General features: G+C 45.2%; 1 protein-coding gene across 1 annotated transcript in view; it reads left to right on the top strand.

The window, feature by feature from the left end:
• Positions 1-26,339, top strand: part of LOC147683539 (kyphoscoliosis peptidase-like) — a 462,798-nt gene that overhangs the window by 336,250 nt on the left and 100,209 nt on the right. The window contains exons 11-13 of the mRNA XM_086943931.1: positions 166-274; positions 17,114-17,231; positions 18,082-18,270. Coding sequence (XP_086800057.1) covers positions 166-274; positions 17,114-17,231; positions 18,082-18,270 — 416 coding nt within the window. The remainder of the gene's footprint in view (positions 1-165; positions 275-17,113; positions 17,232-18,081; positions 18,271-26,339) is intronic.

Here is a 26,339-nt window from a genome sequence, read left to right as displayed (position 1 = left end):
GATTCTTCGTTGCACTCTTTAGTTGGATGGAAATAATGAATATATGAAAGCAATGGAATATATGATTATGATAAAAAATATTCTTTACAGCTATGAGCACTCCATAAAATGTGTTTATTAAATGTTCAGCCTAACAAAATCAATTTTTCCCCTCTTCTACCACAGGTAGATGTGACGGGCAGTGTGGAAAACCTGGTGGAAGTTCTGCTTAAGGAAGTTCACAGTGAGCTCGAAAAAGTCAGAGCCATATTTATCTGGATCTGCCATCACATAGGTAGGTAATTGCAGCCAAGACCCCCAAGACTGGGCACAGTTTTGTATTGGTTCAATAACAATTATGTTCAAATAAAATCTATTGGCAGTTTTCCTACTAACACTTGCAAATTCTAATGTTTCATAGAATTTATTGTGCTGAATTAAATTCCAACTTCATTAATCCTACACAATATTCTCCTACGTCTGTTTATTTTTTTCAGGTCTCAGTGGCTTGATTTGTAGTTTTTCAGATGAGATAATCTATCACAATGGTGATGGATATCCCGTCTCAAAGTTTCAAAGTTTGTCAATCATGATATTGTTAATCACAACCTTTATATGATGAAAGAACACAGTATTAACCAGTACACAATCAGTCAAAAAGTAGAAGGACGTGCTAAAATATGAAGTCTCTTCAGTGAATGTCCTAATTAATAAAAAAATAAACAAGGTAAAGTGCTAGTGTGGATGCTTACTGCAGTAGGCATAAATATTGTAAGCTCCTCTGGACCATTTGTTTGTCCTCTAGAAGCATGTAAATTGCTTCCTCAGCCAACAGACGCTAGAGCGCAAGGTTTAATGGGTATGGATTACTGCCTATATCCACAATCTCTGCCTGTGTTGTTTGGGTATTATATTGTATCACAGATCACTTGGACTACGCTGTCCTACTTTGGCAGTGCTTCAGTATAACATTCTTCTCCTTTAGGGGATCTCTATTGATCATAAGCACTGAATAGTCCCGCTTACATACAGGCGTCCTGGAGCACTTTTCCCAAGTGTACATTCCTGTGTTAAATCTTTTTTTTTTGAGAAGGCCTATGAACTGTAATATGTTAAGTTCAATTTGTGTAATGTATGAAAATGCAGAAATTTAAAAAAATTGAGATTTAAAAAAAAAAAGTGCTAGTGTGGGAACTCTAAAGTAATTGTCCTTAATTCTACCTAAAAAGCTAGTGGAAATCCTGTCTACTTTATTACAAGTGCAGTAGGATCAGTCGTTGAATTGGGGGCAAAAACATTTGGGGAACTGTGATCGAAGAATCAGATGGTGGGAGTAACCTAAAGATTGGGTCTGTGGGCGGAATCAGAGGTGTGGCCAGGAAGAGTAAAACATCCTAATTTTTATTTTTTGTTTGGCATTTCACTGACCAGTTGCAGCCTATTACGTTATTTAATTCAACCAATGGATGCACATGTTTATTTAAGGTTTAATATGAGTTAGTGACATTATTATACATTCACAAAGTGTGTCCTAAATATGGTTAAAAGTGGAGAGGAGAGGAAAAGGTGTCACCTGCCAACTGATGGCAATAGAGCGTAAGAATGTCTCAGGAATAATAGAGCGCAACAAGTCTACATGTGTCCAAAAACAGGGAGAATGTGATGTCAAATAAACAAAAAACAATAATACAAATCAAGCAAACAATGAATATACTAAGTGAATAGATAAAAAAATATTTCAATAACTCAAATAAGGATGCATACGAAAATCATATGTTGTGCTGAACAAAGAGAAATCCTAAGAGACACACATAATTTTTTGATGATTTTTTACGTAAACAAATCAAAATATTTTGTCCCCACGAACAGATATCAGACAGTAGAAAGCAAATCTCAGACACATACATAAAAAAGCTCCCATTCATCTAGCTACTCACTCAGTCAGAAACACTCCCATCCAGCATTTACACTATAAATATATTTACATATATACAACAGAACAGGAACAGAGACCCCAATCATACACTATGAGTGGGCAATAGAGTCTGAGCATTTACTGGAAGTCCATGTCCAAATGTCTCTGTTCTGCACGGTGCCGACACGTGTTTCGGTGCCAAGGCTACCTCGTAGCCAACACCTTCCTCAGGGCACTAAAAATACAGTTCTCTGTAGTTCAGGACCACAGGTGGGGAGAACAAAACATTTTTTTTTGCAAACAGCACAAAACAACAGCAATAGTTCAAAGTGCCAATAAATCAGAAACAGGCACGGATCCCAAATAAGGTGAGTTCCAAATCAGGACCTTCCATCAAAAATAAATTGGGCAAGGACAATGCCTGAGATGCGGTTCAAATGAAGCGAGGATGAAAAACAGCAAATGCGGAGGTCTGGACATGCTAGAAGGGCCAGTGGCTCCAATATTTAAAGCAGAGGGCTCAAGACGAATACCAATCCTGAAGCTGAAAGTTCAGACAACTGAAGATAAAAAAAGATCCTGGCCGAATTCAAGAAGAGATATAACAACTCCTGGGTCACTTCAGGATAACAAATTTCCCGAACAGATAGATGTTGACGGTATATACATGGAGTCCAGCGGGCTCGAGAATTCTGAAAGGTAATTTGTCGTAATCCAAACACTGCGTTTATATCGGCAGAAAAGGGTAACACGAGTTCACAGGTTTTCTAGAGCCCCAGAGGAAAATTCTCCAACGGATGGCGGTCAGCTGATGATCTACTTCTCAGGCTTCGTCCAGATTAAGCGGCGTCCCTCACATAGCTGGTACGTTTACGAGCTGATTAGAACCTAGAGAAACCTTTGGTAGATTCTTGGCAAAACTAAAACTATGCTAAAAACAATACTTACTTCTTCCCTCGTACTAGACTTAGTCTAACAATTGTAGCAGTTCACCTCTCCCCTGCCTCGGCAAACAGAGACACGGGACACTACTTGATGATGTCAAAGACCATTGGCTACAACCAGGAACAGAGATCTACGAAGCACAACACGGTTGGTTCGCTAGAGACTGCACAAATTCAATGAGCGGAGCATGGTCTTTTATACCAAAAATCACATTCCAAAGTAGCATCGGTTACACACAAACTAGCCAATCGCAATGTGACATTTCAAATGTAGTGCATTACGACAATCCCATTTTCTGTTGTACAGCCCACCAGAAATGACCAAGCAAATTCCAACTTTCCTGTTCGATCAGGCCGGACAAACCCATCATAAAACCTTAACCCAAATCAATGATTATGTCGTAAAGGAAGGAGCAGAAACAGATTGGAAGCAAGATAGAAAGATGGGTGCAGTGTACTGTAAATTCGGCATGTCCTGCTCTTTGATCTTTATCTGACCAGCTGCTTAACAAGGAACTGGCTCAGCGAGGTCAGCCTCGGGCAAGGGAGTCAGTTCGGCCAGGTCATTCAGAAGTCAGCTAAGGTGTAAGTGTCCCAAGGACTCATTCGGCCGCAATCATCAGCCTATGTGAGGGCAACCACACAAAATGGCTGCCGTCCACAAAATGGAACCCGAGGGTTCAAACGAAATCCCTGAATACATAGTGTTCTCATTGATCGATTACTGCGAAAACACTCGTACACACCGCACTCGTGATTTGCGGTCCGCTGACACCCAAATTGTCTATTTCCGACGACTTTTATTGAACGGGTTCGGAACCACCAAACCTCAGACCCTCAAACTACAGTAGGGTCGTTTTTGTGATAGAGGCATATGAATATCACCAGATAGAGGTATTCTATTCATGGATAATCTTCCCTGGAGCAAATCCAGTAACAAATATTTTTCACTTCTACAAAGAAGATGAACGGCCAGCGGAATACATTCCTTTTGAGGATATTCAAATCCCACTAACATACCAAGAGCATGCGCTCTGGTTCAAAGGGCCCCCAGAACATTTAAATCACATTACCAGTCTCTGTCCACTAGATAGACCAGGAGCAACATGGCTATCTTTAGCCAAATACATACCTGACCCAGACATTGAATCAATGTTGGATGAACAATTACTTGGTAACATACAAAATTTAATAGCATTACACAGTTAAAGGTCTTTTTCTCCTCCTAAAAAGAAGTCAGAAAATAGCAAACAAACTTCTAAAGAGAAGCGTTCTCAATCCACAGGGAGGTCTCCTCAAAAGGAGCCCTCTGAAAGGAGGTATAACCTCAGGAATAGGGATAATTTGAGAAAACCTGATAGATATCAAGATACTGATACACGATCCTCTCGTACCTTTCAGACTTCATCACAGAAATCCGAAAGAAGAGGACAGTCAGAAAACAAGGAAGAACGCGTGAAGTCCAAGGATGATCAACACGTTCAGAAAAACAAGAAACATCAATTTACCAAAAAGAAGGTAGCAGGTCTAAAAATCAGGCATGCCGAGGATCTTGAGGACACAACTCAAAAACGTGGAATGGGCTAAGACAATGTTGGACAGTGCAGCAGAAGTCACCATAGCTCACAAGAACTTGAAGGATCATCTGGAGACCTTGGACTTGAATGAATTCATTCAAGTTGAAACTGCAGATACCAGGGTTAGTTGTCCACATAGTTTATATGAAATAACACTCCGGATGGAGGGGGACATACCAAGAAAAGTGAGAGCACTCTTTTGGGAGCGACTTTCTAAGGGTTATGACATTCTTCTAGCTGAACAAGACTGGGCACCACAATTTGTCAGGGAATGCCCAGATGGCGAAGACATCATTAAGCCAGCCTTCTCCAACCACATTCCAATTCATTTAAAATATAAATATGCCAGGAAATGGGCAGTAGCCCAGGCTCCTGCATTATATAAAAATCATGTAGGATGGGATGAGGATTCTCCTCACCATAAAATCCAGTTAAAAAATCAACCAACTGCACAAAGGCAGTACCCAGTTAAGTAAGAAGCTAAAATACAGGTCAGGGAGATCTTAGATCAACTTGAATACCAGGGGGTGATTGAAAAATGCACCTCGTCAATGAATAATCCTTTGTTTCCTGTCTCCAAACCAGACAATACATATCGTCTAGTACTGGATTACAGACATCTAAACTCTTGTTGCAAAACATTTGCAGTACAAAATGCACACATTGCAGCATTAATGAATAACATTGTGTGTAAAAAGTATAAAACAACATTAGATATCTCTAACGGTTTCTTCTGTCAAATCATTGCACCAGAAAGTAGGTATTTGACCTCTTTCACAATTATGGGGACACAGCGTCAATTCTTACGTCTCCCTCAGGGTTATTTTCAGCTAGAGTAACAGTTACTACAAACTTATGATGATGAAGCATTGTCATACATGGATGACATCTATCTAACAGACGATGACTTGGATAGGCACTTGAACAGGGTGAACACCATTATTTTGGGCTTCATCTCAGAGGGGTATAAATTCAATTTTAAGAAATCAAGAATTGCCCATCTCAACGTCCTAATTTTAGGATACAAACTTTCAAGTGAAGGCAAAAGCCTGGCAGCAGACTTTTTAGAAAAATGTGCGCTACTCCAACCTCCAAAAACGCTAAAAAACCTACGGTCAATTCTAGGTTTCCTAAAGTTCAGAAGAACTTACATTCTAAACTATGCAGAAAGGGTTAAACCTCTCTAAGAATAAATCAAACTTGATTTTAAGACAGTTAATTGGACACAAAAACACACAGAAATTTTGCGTTCACTCCAAACAGACATGTTAGCAACAAAACATTTGCAAACACGCGTAAACGTATGCAACCTAGCAATCCGAATCATTCCAGGACAATGCGGATTCACGTACTTAATCTTTAACAAAGGAGAAAAAGTATCAATAGCCTGCAAATCACATTTGTACACACAAGCAGAAATGAAATTCACTTTAACAGAAAAATTTCTGACAGCAGTTCGAACTGCAGTAGCAAAAGAAAGAGCCCTCTCACGGGGTAAGCGCATTATGGTTGTGACAATTGTACCTGCCTTGGAGGCAGTGACAAAAGCAAGAATTCCAAATGCTAAAGCTTTACATCCAAGATGGAAAAATCTGAAAACATGTCTCTTCCCCTTGGGATAGTCTTGCCGGGTTAGGGTAGGGGGTAGTGCTTGAGGCAGGTTTTGCAGCACAGCGCGGGGACACACTGGCCGAGTGTAACCATGTGCTCTATAAATGTATTTTTTTATTATTATACATTGGGTTAATTCTCTTGCAGCAACAGACGTTGAATACGTTTTTGACCCTTACTTGAAAACACAAGCATTTGTACAATATGAACAAGAATGTCCTTTGCCTACTGAAATTCTGCCTCTAGAGAAGTATGAATGCATAATTTATACTGACGGATCAGCTCAACCCGCTACAGAGGGTAAACAAGCCTATAGTGCGGCGTGCGCGATCATTAAAGGTCGCTGGCACAATGGCAAATTCCGACCAATGGTCACTAAGACGCAATCTCTAGGAGATTGTACAGCTCAGCGAGCTGAACTACAAGCATTCAAGATGGCGCTTGAAAATACGGACCACGAATTCCCCACATTCATAGTGAGCGATTCATATTATTTTATTGAATCTTACAATTAATACTTGCAAAACTGGATTCAGAACGGTTACAAAGATGCAAAAGGTGGCACAATCAAGCATAAACTGCTTTGGGAACAAGTAATTCAGTTACGACAGGAACTACAAAACACTCACGTGATACATACACTGAGTCATCAACGTGATGGCGTTCACGTTGAAGGGAATTCATTGGCTGATGAAGCCGCGAAGGCAGCTGTGTAAACGGCTTCCGTGGCTGCAATCACATGTTCAAAAATGAAAACAGACGGCGAAATAATGCTAGCTGTCAATGCCACAAGCAAAGTCAGCGGTGCAGCGTTACCTAATACGTTTCCACTCAAATACTCATACATAATAAAAAGACAGATAACAGGGTAAAGAGGGCACACTGCAAGTGGTTTGGCTTGTATAAAGATACACAAATCACAGCAAATGCTCAAGGCAAGACAAGGAAGGTCACCTCACTCCCCCAATATTCCCTGAACACAGTTCAGGGTGAGAAATTTAACAAAGCTTCTTGCCGAGCAATCAAGTAACAATTGTATTAATTTCAGAGTTCATTCAAATATAGTTGAAAATACAAGTCCGTTTGTAGTCCAATTTCAAATCAGACACCAAAAGTCCTGAAGTACGTAGATCCTTATTTTATTTCAAGATTCCGAATTTCTCAGTTCAAGACACACTCTGCAGCCAACACGTGTTTCGTTGGGCATCAATCACATGCCTAATCAACTTCCTCAGGGCTGCAAGCCAAAAACAATAGGATCATAGTGTAACACACCTGCTACGATAAACTATTTACAGTTTATCAGGAAATTAATTATACATTTAAATAAATCACCACCAAAGTGAGAGAAAAGACATAGATCCCATAATTGGTGACAATGAGCCAAAAATTAACATGAATGTGACTCCTGGTGTCTGTATTTGTGGAGAAGTGTGGCTCAGGGGTTAGAGGCAGCAGACCCGGAAGCTGAGATCGGCCCTGGACCAGGGTTCAATTCCCTGCCTCGGTGGGTCTTGGGCTAAAAATTCCACGGACTCGATAATTCTCGCTCCGGTGCCTTCTCGACTCACGGGTTCACACTCTGCGACTCTGGGCAATAGCTTGCTTAATCTCCACAACGGCCCCTCGCGGCGGGATGCCTGGCTTTCACCTTGTGGATACCCTGCCGGGGGTTATCTCACAGGGGAATACCAGGACGGGTTCTCTAAGCAAGCGCCGGGACACCCACTGCGGGTAGCTGTGCGCTATATAAGCACAAATACATTTATTTAAAGTTTAACAAAACGTTCGGGTATTTAGCCAAATAAACATTTCACAAATATAAGTTACCTATGTTCAGTAAGTTTTCTTCTCTATTTATTTCCTCTTGAGATTGTAACTCATAAAGTTGAAACTGTATCTGGAATGATATAAGGGAGCTCTTAGCTCTGACCCAACAACTCGCGCCCAACAAAAGGACCATCCATTGCCATTACCTGTCGCTGAAAAGTCAGCAACCGAATGGATTATACATGGAACAATCACTCTGTCTGTTACAATTTTTCATTTTCAGGATTGCCTAAAACACATACCAGAAGGCACATATGAAAGGTTGGGTAAAGAATACATCAAGACATCCTGAAAATTACCATACACAAACAGATGTTGGAGTGGGGGAAAAGAAGTGTTTCTTAGTGGTAAAAATCGTGAAAACGCACTAAGCGGTTCTCTCCTTTGTCAGGGTATTAATTTACACAGGGCCTGCGATGGCTTTGTAATGGAAGTTACCTCATGTTGAACGGTCACAGCAGCTGTGGCATGTTGCCAGGTTTATCCTATCTAGTAACTGTGTCAGCCAGGGTCACTTGCTGTATGCAAGTATTGTTTCCAAAAACCAAGACACTCCGGGAGTCACCGTTATCGCCTTCACTGAACATCTTTCCTATACGAATTGATACTTTAAGTAGAATGAAAGACATCCTTTTACAGAAAACGGTGCCACTGACCTCGGCCAAAGAGACCTATGATCTGCAAGTTGCAAGGACTTCTGCAGAGATACATGCCCTCTTAACTACAAATTGCCCTATACATTTCTCAGAAATGTTAAGTCGTATCTTAAACATGTCTGATACGAGTGGTATTGTACATGTATTTAAGACAGTTTTTAGGGACTGTTAGCACCTTTTGAAGCAGTCCTAGGAATATTTCCAAACTTCGTGCACTCTGTGTTTGGCTGATTGCCTCTCATTTTGGGAATCACTGCAGGGATACTATTTTTTGATCCTACTGCTTCGATATGGCAAGCCAATCCACAAGCGACACCCAGTTCACCATGTAGACAACTCTACTGGCGATGAAGTGTCGTGAGCGCATCGTCCAAATTTTGACACTACCTCGTCCAGAAGAATTGAATACCACATGGTTTCTATCATTCAGACCAATTTGGTAAGATTGCATATTACCTGTTCTGCGTTGCCTGCTATGTGGAGAAGAATGCATGCTAGACACTTGTCTGACACTCCCATCAGTCATGCCAACAGATGTCGATACTTTGCTTGGACCAGTAAAGGCTCATGCACTGTGTTGTCCTCAGCGGCTACCAATTCTGATGATGGCATTCATTGAGATCTCACAGACGCAAAATGCTGAGGTGAGGTACAAGAGGAAACAGGCACACAGGTATCTTCCACTTTGAACATTGCTAATGCGACCAAAGCTTACGGCGATGCTTCACATCTATGCTCAACTGATCTTCTCAACGAGGTAATCCAAATTTAACCTACAATGGTAGACAAATTCTTTACAGACTTAGAAGATTTGATGTTTTCTCCAAAAATAACACTGACTTTTGAATTGGCACACATTGGCAAACCGCGTCATAAACGTTTTATATATGCTGCATATAATGAAGCATGGAAGATTACACAATCAGAGACTGCAGAACAAATATGAGAAATTGATCGTATTAATTTAGAGAAAACTATCTCTGTAGTCGACAATGGGTTAACGACTCTGTCGTCCAGGATATATTCTTTGGACAGCATAGTATCCTCTGCCATAGACATCAGGGAAAGGACTTGGTCATGTTGCAACATGGTCAGTCGCAATTACGTTCTATCATGCTATTAGGCTGGACGTTACAAAACCTTTGTTCAGGCTATGTGCCTTGGCGTTTAATCAATACTACATCACTGTTTTCAGAATGCAATCTCACTGATAAACAGATCAAACTGGCACAGAGGGGAGCAGACTATACGGTGCTGAGCATTGAAATACTGGAAAGATTGCCATTAACTGTCGCTGAAAAGTCAGCAACAGAATGGATTATACATGGAACAATCACTCTGTCTGTTACAATTTTTCATTTTCAGGATTGCCTAAAACACATACCAGAAGGCACATATGAAAGGTTGGGTAAAGAATACATCAAGACATCCTGGAAATTACCATACACAAACAGATGTTGGAGTGGGGGAAAAGAAGTGTTTCTTAGTGGTAAAAATCGTGAAAACGCACTAAGCGGTTCTCTCCTTTGTCAGGGTATTAATTTACACAGGGCCTGCGATGGTTCCTCTAACAACTTATCCTGCCACATGTAAGGTTCACCAGCTGCAGTGACTGATCCCATTTTTGGACAGCTTTCTAATGGAAGTTACCTCATGTTGAACGGTCACAGCTGCTGTGGCATGTTGCCAGGTGTACCCTATCTAGTAACTGCGTCAGCCAGGGTCACTTGTTGTATGCAAGTATTGTTTCCAAAAACCAAGACACTCCGGGAGTCACTTTTATGGCCTTCACTGAACATCTTTTCAATACGAATTGATACTCTAAGCAGAATGAAAGACATTCTTTTACAGAAAACGGTGCCACTGACCTCAACCAAAGAGACCTATGATCTGCAAGTTGCAAGACTTCTGCAGAGATACATGCCCTCTTAACTACAAATTGCCCTATACATTTCTCAGAAATGTTAAGTTGTATCTTAAACATGTCTGATACAAGTGGTATTGTACATGTATTTAAGAAAGTTTTTAGGGACTGTTAGCACCTTTTGAAGCAGTCCTAGGAACACTTCCAAACTTCGTGCACTCTGTGTTTGGTGGATTGCCTCTCATTTTGGGACTCACTGCAGGGATACTATTTTTTGCTCCTACTGCTTCGATATGGCAAGCCAATTCACAAGCGACACCCAGTTCAACATGTAAACAACTCTACGGGTGATGAAGTGTCGTAAGCGCATCGTCCAAATGTTGGCACTACCTCGTCTAGAAGAATTGAATACCACATGGTTTCTATCATTCAAACCAATTTGGCAAGATTGCATCTTACCTGTTCTGCGTTGCCTGCTATGCGGAGAAGAATGCATGCTAGACACTTGTCTGACACTCCCATCAGTCATGCCAACAGATGTCGATACTTTCCTTGGACCAGTAACGGCTCATGCACTGTGTTGTCCTCAGCGGCTACCAATTCTGATGACGGCATTTATTGAGATCTCACAGACGCAAAATGCTGACGGTGAGGTACAAGAGGAAACAGGCACACAGGTATCATCTACTTCGAACATTGCTAATGCGACCAATGCTGATGGCGATGCTTCACATCTATGTTCGACTGATCTTCTTAACGAGGTAATCCAACTTTAACCTACAATGGTAGACAAATTCTTTACAGACTTAGAAGATTTGATGTTTTCTCCAAACAATAACACTGACTTTTGAATTGGCACATAGTGTTCTGAGAGATTCTGAATTTGACCTTCACTTTTCAAAACAAAGTTCCAAATTTGGAACTCTTTTTCCTATGATTAATTTTTGTCTTCCAAATTTGTATTTTGTATTTTTGGCACAAAGTAATCTGCTTAAAGTAGAACTATTCATAGAGAACTAGAATGCTTTGAAAAACTTCCAGAGACAATATTTGACCCTGTCCTATTACCAACAGTTATATGTATTATTACGTGAAATGGTTACGGCACCTTTCTTTTCTGTATTTAAGAGCCATTTCATAAATGTATTTTCATGATTCATTCGGATAGCATTTTTCAAACGTCAAACTATGTTCTTTGAATTAAACATTGCTTTAAATGTGTACAGCACAAATGCTCTTTTCGTGTACAACCAGTACCAATGCATTTTAATGTATTTTGGGGTGGATTTTAACACATCATATTTAGATATGTTTTACGTGTTTAACTACTTAGTAGAAGTCGTACATAAGAAAGTGGAGTGGGTGTTGTGTGGCGTTTTAGGTTCCGATTGAATTTTCCCGATTCATGTCCTTATATAGGTACAAATCACGTTGCCCTTATTTAGGCATGGACATCAAGTCCTATTATTTAGGCATAGCCCATGCTACCCAAAAACAGGCATTGCTACTTCCATCCGTTCACCAAACGTCACAACGATTTCTTGGAAAACCAGCTTAAGCCGTTAGGGACTTCCCCTTGTTTGAATATTGATGTCTCCAAGAACTCAGTTAGTTTTATAATAAACAACTATTCCTTAGGGGTTCATTCACACGTTCACATGCCCAACTTTACGTCAAACATAGCATTCCTAAACACCTTCAAGGTAAAAATACACCTTCACTTGCTATAGCAAAGCACAGTGGTTCGGAGCAGATCGACGACCTATCGGGAAGCTGCCCTCCTCTGCTAAGAAATCTAGCTCCAGGGTTTCTGACTCCCCTTGCGGGGTGTTGGGAAATCGAGTCCCTAGACAGAGATACCAGACCTCCTTGATTCTAAGGTATGGAGCTGATTAGAACCTAGAGAAACCTTTGGTAGATTCTTGGCAAAACTAAACCTATGCTAAAAAAAAATACTTACTTCTTCCCTTGTACTAGACTTAGGTTAGGTACATTGGGGTAGGCGTATTTTAGAAGCACCAGTTGAGTATTTTAGTCTGTGTTATTTATGTATGTATTTTTATATGGCTTAGAAACCATACAATGCTCTTACAGTATTATTTCATAATACTATTCTCGCTGTACGCATTATACTTTGCATTCTGTCTAACTATTGTAGCAGTTCACCTCTGTTGCATGAGAAAGAAGACTGTTCAATAAACCTTTTATTGAAAACGCCCGTCTCACTCTTTCTCTGCACACTCTGTAGAAACGAAGCATGCACGATTGACAGATTGAAATGCTTATCTATTGTTTCCACGACTCTGAGAGATATGTTCTTCTTCTTGGGGAAACAAAGTGTTCATGTTCATGCGGTTGTCAGAAACTAATCCCTTCTTGTGTATTTGAGAACTTTTCTAATGACCTCTGAGCTAGCTGGCACTAACTATTAATTTTAGTATATTCGATAGAGACCTATTGACTTAAGTCCTACGTCAAATCTATAGGATATATTATTCCAATGTGCAGAACCTATTGGGAATATAGGAACTTCACTACACTGTCAGTCTCTCTCTCTCAGTCAGTCTCTCTCTCTCTGTCAGTCTCTCTCTCTGTCATTTTCTCTCTCTGTCAGTCAGTCGCTCTCTCTGTCAGTCAGTCGCTCTCTCTGTCAGTCTCTCTCTCTCTCTCTCTCTCTCAGTCTCTCTCTCTCTCTGTCAGTCTCTCTCTCACAGTCTCTCTCTCTCACTCTGTCAGTCTCTTTCTCTCTCAGTCAGTCTCTCTCTCTCTCAGTCAGTCTCTCTCTCCCTCTGTCAGTCTCTCTTTCTCTCTGTCAGTCTCTCTCTCTCTCTCTCTCTCTCTCAGTCAATCTCTCTGTCCCTCTGTAAGTCTCTCTCTCTCTGTCAGTCTCTCTTTCTCTGTCAGTCTCTCTCTCTCCATCAGTCTCTCTCTCTCTCTCTCTCTCTGTCAGCCTCTCCCTCTCAGTCGGATTCTCTTTGGCAGTCTCTCTCATAGTCAGTTAGTCAGTCTCTCTCTTGAAATAGTAGTATTTCTCTACTATAAACAGACACGCAACAGAACCAAAAAATAGATTTTTATATTGAACAACAGCGATATATACACATAACTGACATGGATCGCCTGGTTACAGGGCTTTTAGTGGGATGAAAAACCTGGGGTTTCTCTCAAAGGGCCATGACCAATAACATTAAGGGCATGGCTTAAAAACATGTCAACAAAAATCTGTGCTTAGCATAGTGTGCCACCCTACTAGTATGTTGCTGTTTGTCATTGGATCCAGATATATCAGATACAACCAGTAACATTATACCTGCAACAAGTCAGGACTATTGGCTTTGCCAATAGATGTTAGTTGCATAAGATAAATAAGCAACAACTATGGCTTTGTTGTATATAAATTATAATATTGAAAATGCTTCAGTTCTGAAAAGATGAGACTGTTAAAGAAATAAAACCAGTCTATTTGAAATTACATCAACATCTTTGAGTAATGATGCTGCTACAGAGATTAGCTTTTTTTGTTCACCCTGAGAGCAAAAATGGAGACCCCAATAGTTAGTTGCATAAAATAAATAAGCACCAACTATGGCTTTGTTGTATATAATACTAGCAGCCCGTCCTGACGTTGTCCGGGTAGGCTTTGCGAGAGTACTCACCCGCATCTTCGCTCCTCCCCACTTGCTTTGCCGCTTCTCCCACTCCCTCAACTTGCAGAGCCCCCATCCACCGGGACTTCCTCTGCTTGCTGCCAATTACTCTTGGGTTTGCAATATAGAGTCCCTCCCACTGGTGCCTGAACTCTGCCTCCGAGCGCCAGTATTATAGCAAAAACCAGCTTTGATTACTGAGTACGTTCGGGCCCCTTCCCACTCACACCGTGTCCGGGTATTTCTGCCAATAAGTCAAATTACCTCCCCGCATGTCGGGTGTAGCATCGCCGCTCCTTCCCCACCTGCTTTGCCGCTTCTCCCCGCGCTGGCCACTCCAATGTTGAGTCTCGGTCCCGCGCTGCCGCTCCTCCCCGCATGTTGGGTGTGGGTCCCTTGCTCCTTCCAGCGCTCCCACCAGCATCGCCGCTCCTCCCCGCACTGGGCACTCCAATGTTGTGGGTCGGTCCCGTGCCGCCGCTCCTCCCCGCATGTCGGGTGTGGGTCCCTTGCTCCTTCCTGCGCTCCGGTCCGGACAGCGAACGTCGCGTTGACGTGGCGTCACGCCCACACGCCCATACGGACGACTTTTCCCCTAACGTCCCCCCCTAATGTATATGGTGTGGTGCTCTATAGTCTATGTCCATCTCCTTGACCTCCCCTTTCCAACGCTGTATTGGGTGTTGTGATTGGTGGTGTACTTTTCGAGTTTACCAGGCTCAAAGGACACAGTTCTCTCTTTATAATAGTAGTATAGATATAACATTGGAAATGCTTCAGTTCTGAAATGATGAAACTGTGAAAGAACTTAAACGAGCCTATTTGGAATTACATCAAAGGCTTTGTGCTGCTGTTGAGGTGAGATTTATCTGAGGGCAAAAATGTAGACCCAAGTGGTTGTTAGTTGCATAAGATAAATAAGCAAAAACTATGGCGTTGTATATAATATTGAAAATGTTTCAGGTCTGAAATGATGAGACTGAAAGAATGTCGATTTGAACTGATAAAGGCTTTCAGAGCAAGCAAAAATGGAGCCCTCAATAGCTACCCATCTCAGCACCTTGCTTTGAAGCACCTGGCCCACTAAAAGCCCTGCCTGTTAACTCCGGGAGAACAAACTCGCATACAAAGTAAATTTAAGTTAATCATTAACTCACAATTGGTCACAGAATGCGGCAACAGCGCCATCTCCTGTCGCATTTACTTAAATTAATATGTAAAACCATTCACAATAAATAAAGGCAGATAAAGAAAGGCAGCAACTTGCGTGCCTTCTTTTAAAAGCCTCACCTGCCGTGACGCAAGCCGAATTTACTATTGACTTGAGATATATACTTACTTCTGAATTGTGCCTGAACATTTTCAATGCAGCCACAACCAAAATAAAATTCTCAATTGTAACAATATTTTCGAATTCTGGGGAACCAGTGGTGCTCAATATTTGCCTTGGTTTCCCTTCGGAGGGCTGTTCAATCTTTTCTACGCATACGCAGTGCTTTCTATGAGGGCGCTTTACCACCGCTTATATAAATCAATAAACAGAACAAGTCAGCATTGGCAGTGAGAGTGTTTGGAAAAGATGAATGGCGCTTTGCGGCGGAATGAGAAAGCTACGGGGAAGGGAATTATAAAAACGGCCATTAAAATACTCACGTTGAGGACTTGCAGGCTGGGAGGGCAAGTCTTGTGTGGCTTCAAAAGGTTAATGGCTGAGGCAGCTCTGATGTGGAGGCAGGGTCCCGACGGTGCTGGTAGGGCCGGGAAGGTGTCACCAGTTTTCTTTTTTTACTGCTGCTGGATTCTGTTGTAGACCCTTGTCCCTTGCTTGCTTTAAGGTAGAGCAGTGTCACACTGGTTGCTGGAGAAATCTTGCTGCAGGCCGTAAAAACAGGGTTGTGCCGCTTATAACCAACCGACTGTTGTTGTGCCGATGGCGGGCACAATGACGTAGGATGCGCTACGTGTTCAAAGAGAAGGGAAATCTCGAGAGAAACTGTCTCTCCTTCCTGCTACAATGACGTCACGCCTTAAGCAGTGCGCGTGCACGCTCACCCGAAACACCAACAAAAAAACTGGGGGTGCTCAGACCCCCACAGACCCCCCCACACTTAAAGCCCTGCCCTTGACCCCTCAATGGAACAGTAAGCTATTATATCACGAAAATAATGCAGTTTTAAGATTCTCATATTACATGTTCCCGCATCTCTCCTTGGCAGTACTTTATGGACGTTATTTAGGGAGTCACCATGGGTTGCTGCTGAGAGCACATGGCATGCCACTTGTGAACCGTGGCACTGCCTTTTCGACTTCTAATGTCAGCAGTGGCAAAATCAGTGCCAGGAACTGAAGACGCTCGTCCTTATGGACATTGTGGGGGGCTTCACTCTCCTTGTTTTTTTAAATGTTTTATTATACTAATAATATTACATTATTCGCTAATAGTTTAATGAATAATTGAGTATAACTAGCTGAAATATGACTTTCACTGGCAGATGAAGTAAGTTAAAAAAATGCTTTTAAATGTGTGTATGTTGTATGCATGCTTGCAGTTTTGGCTATGTTTGACTAGGTAGAGGGTTTGTGTATGTGTGTTTGTGTGAGTGTGTACGTAGGAGTCTGTGTGTATGTGTGAATACATGTGTATATGTAAGCATATGTGTAACCGTGTGTATATGTAAGCATGTGTATGTGTGAGTGAAAGTGAAGGTCAAAGGGCATGTGAAGTCACTTCCGCTACCTCAGGCATTTTGGTGAATTGATGTCAATGCAGTACTTTTTCATCCATTTGTTGGTTCATTGCAAATGCATTAGCCACTGAAAAACGTATCAAACCAATTATGTTTCTTAGTTTTGTCAGTTTCAGTTTCTCAGTTCGTTGGCTTTCTGCCTTATGTATTCATGAAATGCTCGTTTTAAAATTGCTGTTAATTAGATAATCTTGCTTTTTAGAGCGCTTTTTCGGTATATTTTCAAAATCTAATTTTGCTCCAGGCCATCCATAGCTTTTTTTGTGGAGAGACATCAGTGCCCTTTGCAGATAGTTAATGAAGATCCAACATCTCGATAATATATCCTCCCTTCCTCTTGCAGAGTACGACGTAGCGGGATACCATAACAAAGGTGCACGTTCAGGGGATGCAAAAGATGTTCTTCAATCAAGGAAGGGCGTCTGTGCAGGATATGCTGGTCTGTTTCTACAGATGTGCAGGTAACTTTAAAGGGAAGGATCAAACACGAAGAAAATGTACAGGGCCAATGCTTTTTATTATAATGTTGTTCGAGGTCCATGAACATCAACTTTTCACCACCCTCAAATTTACACGTAGCTACATTTATGTGAATTTCAAAAAATATTTCTGTCTCTTTGACTCAAGAGGAGAAAAACTTGATACCTCACAAATATGCGTAGGCGCACAGATCTTGCAATCTGTGTGATTTTCTTGCAGTAAATGAAATGTAAGTGTCAACGAAGTACAAGATTTGTTTGTGTCCTGACAGTGATGAACTAAATTGCATATACACCTTGGTCGAATTTCTCATTTCTACATTTCTTATTTAAAACAGTACTGGATTCCTGTGTACGTTTAGGAGGAGCAGACAATCAATTTTTAGGACTTTTTGTTTTTTTATACAGGAGTTTTCAGTGTTGCTGATTGGAGCTAGCCTATTGTCTGAAATTAAAAAAAGAAATTACTGAAAGCAATAAACTTAAAAATAAACTAAGAAATATAAGCAAATTCTAGATGACCTTCCGAGCAAAATAGTGAAGATAAATATTTTGCATAACCGAAAGTTTGTTGTTTAAGGAATTAGTTTAATTCTGAAAGAGTTTAATTACCGAATTATGCCTGTGATTCAGCTCGTGGCAATACACAACTTGTGTTGCTCAATAGCTTGCTACTTCCGAACCTGTAAAGTCCGTCAACAATGTTAGGCCGGAAAGGCCACCTTCCGTCACTTAACTGATTCAAGAACCCCCACTTAATTTTTAGAATTTCTAGCAATATTCTGTGTGGTAATCGAGTGATGCTGGTTCTAATCCCTCCTGTCCTTTATAGTGTTGCCGGAATAAAATGCGTGGAAATATCAGGTTATGCCAAAGGGTACGGTTACAGAATCGGGCAGAAATTTTCAGGAGATACAGACCACGCATGGAACGCCGTACACCTGCAAGGAAGATGGCACCTGCTAGACAGCACTTGGGCTGCGGGAAGCTGCGATGACAACTGCACACACTTTAAGTTTAAGTAAGTCATATTCTGTCTTTGGTACCTATGTTACAGTGTTACTTATAGAGAAGTAGTGGTGGGCGGGGTTAAAAAAAATGTTTTTAATGAAAAAAAGAAAAATTCACTTACTTGCCAGCCTCCATCCTCTTCGATCGACACATGCAACAGGAAGCACACAGGCTCCAAGACTACCCTAGCCAATCACAACGCTGCTGTCATCAGTGTGACAGCAGCGTTGAGATTGGTCTGAGCGTCGTGGTTCAGCGCTTCGACAGGGAGTGGTAGGCTGTGCATGTTCTCTACTCAGGCTGTGCAATACAGTCAGGTGGAGAAATGCTAAGTGCACATGACTGTTTGGCCGGCCCAAGACGGCCTTCCAAAACATCATGTACAGTCAGAAAGTGTCTACATCTCCTTCCCCTGCCCTGTGGGCAGCCCAGCCCCGCACCTACAGACACAAAAGTGAGAAAAAAAATGATAGCCTCAGAGGAGTTTCAGGACGATCTTTCGGCTGTCGCCGAGTGATTGACTGCCAACTGTCTCCAACTGAATTCCAGTGAGTCTGAGGTTCTGCTGGTAGGAAAAGATCAGGAGCTCTGGGGGGAACGGTGGTGGCCGGCCATATTGGGCTGTGCATCTACCCCTAACCAGGTGGTGAAAGATCTAGGTGTCTGGGTCGATTCGGCCCTCTGCTTTCAGTCTCAAACTAAGAAAGTTGCAGAGACTTGCTCTGGCATACTACGGGGGCTCAAACCGCTTCTGGGGTTTTTTGACCCGTCCATCAGGCAGATGATTATTAAGGACTCCATCTTGTCAAGACTGGACTATGCCAATGTTCTTTATTTAGGGGTAAACAAGACCGAAAACCCTGAGATTGCAGCGAGTTCAAAACGCTGCGGCCAGAACCCTTCTGGGCCACCCTAGAAACTGTCCCACCTCCAGTGTGATTCACTGGCTACATTGGCTGCCTGTTGCCAAGCGAATGGAATTCAAGGTCCTCTGTACTACGTTTAAAATGCTGAAATCCTTGTCTCCTGGCATTTTGTCATACCTGCGCTCATTCTATTCTCCCTCACGCCAACTTCGCTCAATGGGACAACATTTGGTGACTGTGCCCCGAATGAGGAGGGCTCGGTCGGGCGGGCGCTCCTTCTGTCTACTGGCGGCCAAGCTCTGGAACGCTTTGCCACTTTCCATTCATGCCATGAACAACTACCTGGCCTTCCGTAAGGCCATCAAATCTCATCTTTTCACTTCACTTTAGTGCCTCTTTCTTGTCACCAGCTTCTATGTTCTGCTTTAGCGCTGGAACATCTCTTTGTTGAGGCAGCTGTGCTTTTTACAAAACATGCTAACATAACAGATCAGGACTATTTTAGACAAAGACAGGAAGGCAGCTGTGTTTCCTTTTGATTTGTCTGCAACATCCGATACAGTGAGTTGTGAGGTCCTCATTGATCGCTTAGCCCACATTGGGATTTGCGGTGCAGCCCTTGAGCTTCTAAGAATGCAGTACCATAGGTACCCCCCATGTGCACCCCCCACCCCCCCCTTCACCTCTGGGGGCCCGCAACGGGCCCCCAAACTAAAATCTGTATGCCTTTGATCTCCCTTCCCTCACTCCCTTCCCTCACTCCCTCCCCGTCCCTCAGCCCCTCCATCACCCCTCCTTCCTTCCCTCCCTCACTCCCTCCTCTTCCCTCACTCTCTTCCCTCACTCCCCTTCCCTCGCTCCCTCCCTCACGTCCCTCACTCCCTTTCCTCACTCCCATCCCTCACTCCCCTTCCCTCACTCCCCTTCCCTCACTCCCTCCCTCCCCTTCCCTCACCCCTCCCTCGCCCCTCGATCCCTCACTCCCTCCCCTTACCTTACTCCCTTCCCTCACTCCCCTTCCCTCACTCCCCTTCCCTCACTCTCTCCCCTTCCCTCACTCCCCTTCCCTCATTCCCTCACTCCTTCCCTCACTCCCCTTCCCCCACTCCCTCACTCCCCTTCCCTCACTCTCCTTCCCCCTATTGCCCCTCTCCCTCCCTTACTCCCCTTTCCTCACTCCCCTTCCCTCACTCCCTCACTCCCCTTCCCTCACTCCCTCCCTCATTCCCCTTCCCTCACTCCCTTCCCTCACTCCCTCTTCCCTCACTCCCTTCCCTCACTCCCTTCCCTCACTCCCCTTCCCTCACTCCCTCACTCACCCTTCCCTCACTCCCCTTCCCTCACTCCCCTTCCACCACTGTGCCTCCTGCACTCCGTCACCCTCATCCCTCTGTCACCCTCATCCCTCTATCGCCCTCCTCCCTCTGTCTGTCTCCCTTTCTCTGTCTCCCTTTCTCTGTCTCCATTTCCCTCCCTCTGTCTCTGTCCCTCTACCTCCCTCTGTCACCCCACCCTGCCTTTGTCACCCGGGCTAAGACAGCTTCCCCAGCCTGCTTTCCCAGCGCGCACAGACACACAGCCCCACCCGAGCATTTCACAGGTCTTCAAAAAAACCATTTGCATGTGAATGGGGCATTGCTGTATTTCACACCCTCTTGGCGCCCCTGTAGCTCCACTATGGCTTCGCCGGAATGAATTGCCCGGCCCCCACAGAGCAGTAGAGTGTTTGCAGACAGCCTTTGTAAACACGGGTACTATGTCTCATGGTCTGCGGGCCGCCACGGAAGGCTTGCCGGACCGCTGCTGGCCCGCGGGCCGTACTATGAGTACCCGTGTTGTAGATGGTTATGCAGAGGTCTGCTCTGCACCTTGGTGAAGAATTGGTCATAATTGGTATGCCATGTGGGCTATTGGTTATAGATTTTATGTTGAGCATATTAGTGATGGCATCGCGCCATTTAGCTGTTCTTCTTGTAAAGAATATCATGTCATTCACGATAATGCCTTTAACTATGTTAAGTGAGGGGTCAGAGATCAGCGTGTTTGGGTTTTTCCCATTAGGTTATGCTTGAACTTTTTAGCTGCATTCTTGGATAGTTTGGTTGGATACTTTATGATGTGGGCGTTCATGCTTACAGGCTCTAAGTAGTTGTCCGCCATATTTGTTGATTGGTAAGGAGAGTTACAATTTACTAACTGTGTTGGAGGTTCAAGTAATCTTGTCTTTCTAACTTTTTATTGTCTTTTTGTTTAAATTCTGCTTATTCTGTGTTGCCAGCCCAATGTTCAGTGTTCTTTTATTTATCTTTCCTTGAATAAAGATATTTCAAGATGGCCACCTATTTTGTAAGCCTTCTCAGTGCTCTGATTGCCTTTCTCTCTTTTTGTTGCTTAGTAGTCCTCTTTCCCTGCCCTTACAAGTTGCTACTTGGTGGTCCTTACTAGTCCTCTTTCCCTAGCCATTACTTGTTGCTATGATTTTGGAAATGATATTCTACAGTTTATCCTCCTGCACTACCGTGTGTGCTGATTAAGTTTGCAACAACAACGAGGAGGGGACTGCTGCACCTGTCCACCTATCTGATGTCAGCGGCGGCCGCCATTTTAAGGTCAGGCAGGCCGGGCCTTGACTCCTCCGCTTTTTATCTCCCCTTTCCAATGACCATTGACCTTTCTTCCTATTTTCCCTTTTTCTATATTTTTCTCGCGATCTTGGCATATGCTTTTTCTGCCATAGGGGGTTCCTCATGGTCCGCGCTAGGAATTTCTCAGTGTTATTGATCATCGGGCACCACAGCCCCACGGTCCTCCGTGCCGCCTTCCCGTCGGCGCCGCATTCCGATCAGGCTCCGTGAGTCCCGACCAGCCAGTGCTGTGTGTGCCTCTCCTCCTGTCTTCGGGCTCCCCTGCTCTCCCTCCTTGTTTCGCCCGCAGCCCAGCGCCGCATTCCGATCAGGCTCCGTGATCCCCGACCAGCCAGTGCTGTATGTGTCTCTCCTTCTGTTTTCGGGCACCCCTGTTCTCCCTCCTTTTTTCACCCGCAGCCCAGACAGACACTCGTTGGGGACACTCGTTGGGAGTCACCATGCACTGGTAATCCCACTGTCTATGGAGGCGAAAGGGCGCAAGTCTTTGTGGATGTCAGTCGCCAGGGAGTGCCGCGGGCAGAGGATTTGGATACCTACCTCTGTCCGCTGTGGCCACATCACCCTGTGATGGTCAGGCGAGGAACTGGTCCGTCGATCCTCGCAGCCAGAGCATCGGCCAAGGCAGTGTTGTCTCGGTGGGCAACAATCAGCCTCCCTGTAGCTTCTGTTCATGGATCATGCACGGCACACTCTGGATTCTCCTGTCCCTCGATGTCCTAGATCAGGTGATTCTCCTCTTGAACACTCCGGCCAGTGTCCTCCGATGTGCCAGCTGGATCGGTGGTGGCGAGGCGACGTCCCGCTGGGTAAGTACCGTATTCTACTTCTATATGTTCCCAGTCTGATTAGGTCTTCAATAAACCGTGTGGGTGGCTAGATGGCGGGGTTTTTACATGGTTAGGCCAGCACGCTGTTGAGCCTGTAGCACCTCCTGGAGATGCTGCAGATGGTCCTCCCAGCTGCTGCTGAAGGCAGCGATGTCTTCCAGGAAGGCAGCTGAGAAGGCCTCTAGGCCAGAAATCACCTGGTTAACCAACCGCTGGAAAGTGGCCTGAGCATTCTTGAGCCCAAAGTGCATCACCCGAAATTGAAAGTGGCCCTCGGGAGTGGAGAACGCTGTTTTCTCCTTTGCTCCGTCCGCCATGGCAATCTGCCAGTATCCTGATGTCGAGTCGATGGTACTTAGATACCGAGCTGCTCCCAGTCGGTCAATCAGCTCATCCGCCCGAGAGATCGGGTGAGCATCCGTCTTGGTAACGGAATTCAGACCACGGTAATTCACACAGAACCGAAGTTCTGGTGTGGTCCCCGGTGGGGCCGCCTTTGGCACCAACACTACCGGACAAGCCCAAGGGCTTCTGGAAGGCTCAATCACCCCCAGCTCCAACATCTTGGCCACGGCACCCTGGATGCTGCTCTTGATCTTGTCGGACAGCCGGTAAGACTTGGTTTTCACGGGTGGGCTGTCCCCTGTGTCCATGTCGTGGGTACACAGATTCGTGATTCCAGGAGTGAGGGAGAACAACAAGGCGTACTGCTACAATACCTGGCGGCAGTCCCTCTGTTGTTCCGTTATCAAGTACGGGACCACTCCCTCCAACGATCCATCCTTCTCCTGGGACCCAGAAGGTCGGGAAGAGGCTCGCTCTCTTCCTCCTCGCTCCCATCCGTCACCACGAGGAGAGCAAGCTCAGATCGCTCATGGTGTGGCTTCAGGCGGTTGATGTGGAACACCCTATGGGGTTGTCGGGGGTCTCCAGGTCAACAACGTAAGTGGTCTGGTCTCGCTTCTCCACGATTTCGTATGGTCCAGTCCACCGATCCTGGAGGGCGCTAAGCTCTCTGGGCTCCATGACCCACATCTTCTATCCAGCATCCAACTCCACTGTCTGAGCGTTGCGGTCGTACCACTCCTTCATGATGGCTTGACTAGCCTCCAGGTTGTCTGAGGCTTCCGTCCACAACTTGGCCATCTGGCTGCGCAATGCCAGCATGTAGCTGACCACGTCATGGGGAAGCTTCTTCGAAGTCTTCTCCCACCCCTCCTTCACAAGGCTGAGGGGCCCCCTAACGAGGTGGCTATAGAGCATCTCAAAGGGGCTGAACCGGACTCCCTTCTGCGGCACCTCTCGGTATGAAAACAGCAGGCAAGGGAGGAGGACGTCCCACTTCCGCCTCAAGTCCTCTGGCAGGCTCTGGATCATCCCCTTCAGGGTCTTATTGAAGCGCTCAACAAGCCATCCTCCCAGTAAATATTGTAATGGCCGGTCTCTTGGTTGGTCGCTTGGGCTTCGGCCTGCCGCCGCATGCCTTCAAGCATGGGGCACTCTCTCTGCGCCCAACAGAATTCCTCCCGGGTAGGCCCTCCTTCCACCCGCCACTCAATAGGGGTCGTCAAGTCCCCCACAGGAACAACATCCACCTCCACGGACACCGGGGTTACCTCCGTGGGCTCCCATCCACCTCACAGGCGCGTGTCCTCCACAACGTCCTCTTCTTGACCAGCATTGGGCTGGGCTATTGTTCCAGGCTCCAACCCGGGTTGAGTTCCTTGCCGGGCAGCCATGGACGTTGTGACCACGCAAGTCCATCCTGGTAACCCCAGCATTTCTGTGTGGGCTTGGAACTCCACTTCCTTCCAGGCGGTATACTCCAGATCGTTTCCGAGCAGACACTCAACTGGCAAGGCAGGGCTTACAGCAACTCTCAACGGGCTGAGACTCCTCCCCACTCAAAGGGAACCTGAGCCACAGGGTAGTGACTCACACTGCCGTCAGCCAACACGGCCGGATGGAATACGTCAGGGATCATTTGCTCTGGGGACACCAGCCATCTCAGCGCCATCGTCATGCTGATGCCTGTGTCCCTCAGAGCCTCCACCTCCTGCCCGCTAACCCGCACCCTCTGCCGGTATTTGGCAGTGTTCGAGGGTAATGGCGTCACTGGGACCATCTCTGTATCCCAGAGTGAGACCAGGGTCAAGCCTGTCCCCTCCCCTCCCTTATCTAGGGGCAACTCCTCCCCCAGCGCTACACTAGCCACCCCGGGGCTCTTACCTCCTCTGGGGGCTGGGGACCTCTTGAAACACTGGGGATCCCCCTTGTAGTGCCCAACCTCCCCACATTCGTAGCACCGGACAGTTCTGGGCTGCTGACTCTTGTCAGGGTAAGTGGGTTTCTGGGATCCAGATTGGGGTCGGGAACCTACCCCCTTCCCAGGCTTTCTATTTTGTGGGCCTCGAGAGAACTCCTTCCTTTTATCTCCCCCCTCTCTCTTCTGGGGAAAACCCTGTCCACCTTTCGGGGCTTCTTCCCTGGGTCCCTTGTCGGACACCCGAGTGCTAACCCAGGTATCCGCCTCCTCCGCAAGTTCACGAGGGTCGGCCAGCTTGCGGTCCACCAGATGTTGGCGCAGCTCCGGAGAACATTTATCTAGAAGGTGCTCTCTTAGAAACAAATTGTACAGCCCTTCATAATCGCTCACTTCGCTGCCACGCACCCAACCATCTAAAGCCTTCCGGTCATAGTCAAAGAAATCCACCCAGTTTTGTGTATGTAGCTTATGGCTGTTGCGGAACCTCTGGCGATACTTCTCTGGGGTGAGGCCAAACTTCCTGAGCAGATCCTCCTTCATGACAGGGTAGTTGGTTTGGTCCGCTTTCTCTAAAGTCAGGAGTGTGTCTCTTACTACGGGAGGTATGCACAGATACAGGCCACCCCCCCAGTAACTCTCGGGCACCCCATGGGCTACCAAGGACACCTCATACGCCTCCAAACACTTGTCAATGTCATCCCCACACTGAAACTCGCTATCACCTCCTTCAGTAGATAGAACTTAGGCTCTTGTGGAACCTCTGGTACGCTGCCACCATTCATATTGCCTTGCGCACTTATCTGCATTGCTTGCAGCTCCAACTCTTTTAGGTTAAGCTCGTGCGCAAGCTTCCTCTCCTCCATAGCTAATCTCTTTTCCTCTCTCTCCTTCTCCATTTTAGCAAGCTCCAATCTCAATTGCCTCTCCGCCCTCCTGTCCTCATACTCCTCTGGCGATGCACTCCTCCTAGACACCATACTGCCTGCCCCAGAAAGTCTTCCTGGCAATACATTCTCACTATTGTCAATGTGCAGTAGGTCTAACTCTCCTGGAGCGCCCGCCTCCCATTTTGCACCCAGCTCCTCCTGTCCCTCATCCCCTCTGCCCTCCGGGTGGACCATTACCCATGCCCTCAAGACTCCGAAGCCCCTCTCTCTTGGCTCTTAGCCCGACAGACACCCCCATCCCCTGACAGAAGTCCCTCAGCTGAGCCACCGTGTACACTTCGAGATTGGCCAGCTCAAACTCCATCTTGACAGGTGGGGACCTAGACAATTTAAGGGAAAGAACACTAGGATGTAGATAACAGGTTAAAACAGGAATCTGCGCAATCAATTTAGACAGTGGAGGTCAATTTGCTAATCTTGCATGCAACAGGTGTCCAATTGCGGTGCACACTGAATCTCTGGAGGGTGCTGCACGACCACAGGTTCTTATCCAGCCGCTGAACACCAATGTAAGAACTGGGGTCA

The sequence above is a fragment of the Lissotriton vulgaris genome, chromosome 11 (genome assembly GCF_964263255.1).
Source record: "Lissotriton vulgaris chromosome 11, aLisVul1.2, whole genome shotgun sequence".
NCBI lineage: Eukaryota > Metazoa > Chordata > Amphibia > Caudata > Salamandridae > Lissotriton > Lissotriton vulgaris.
The sequence above is the reverse complement of the archived record's forward strand: the minus strand, read 5'-3'. Positions and strand labels throughout refer to the sequence as shown.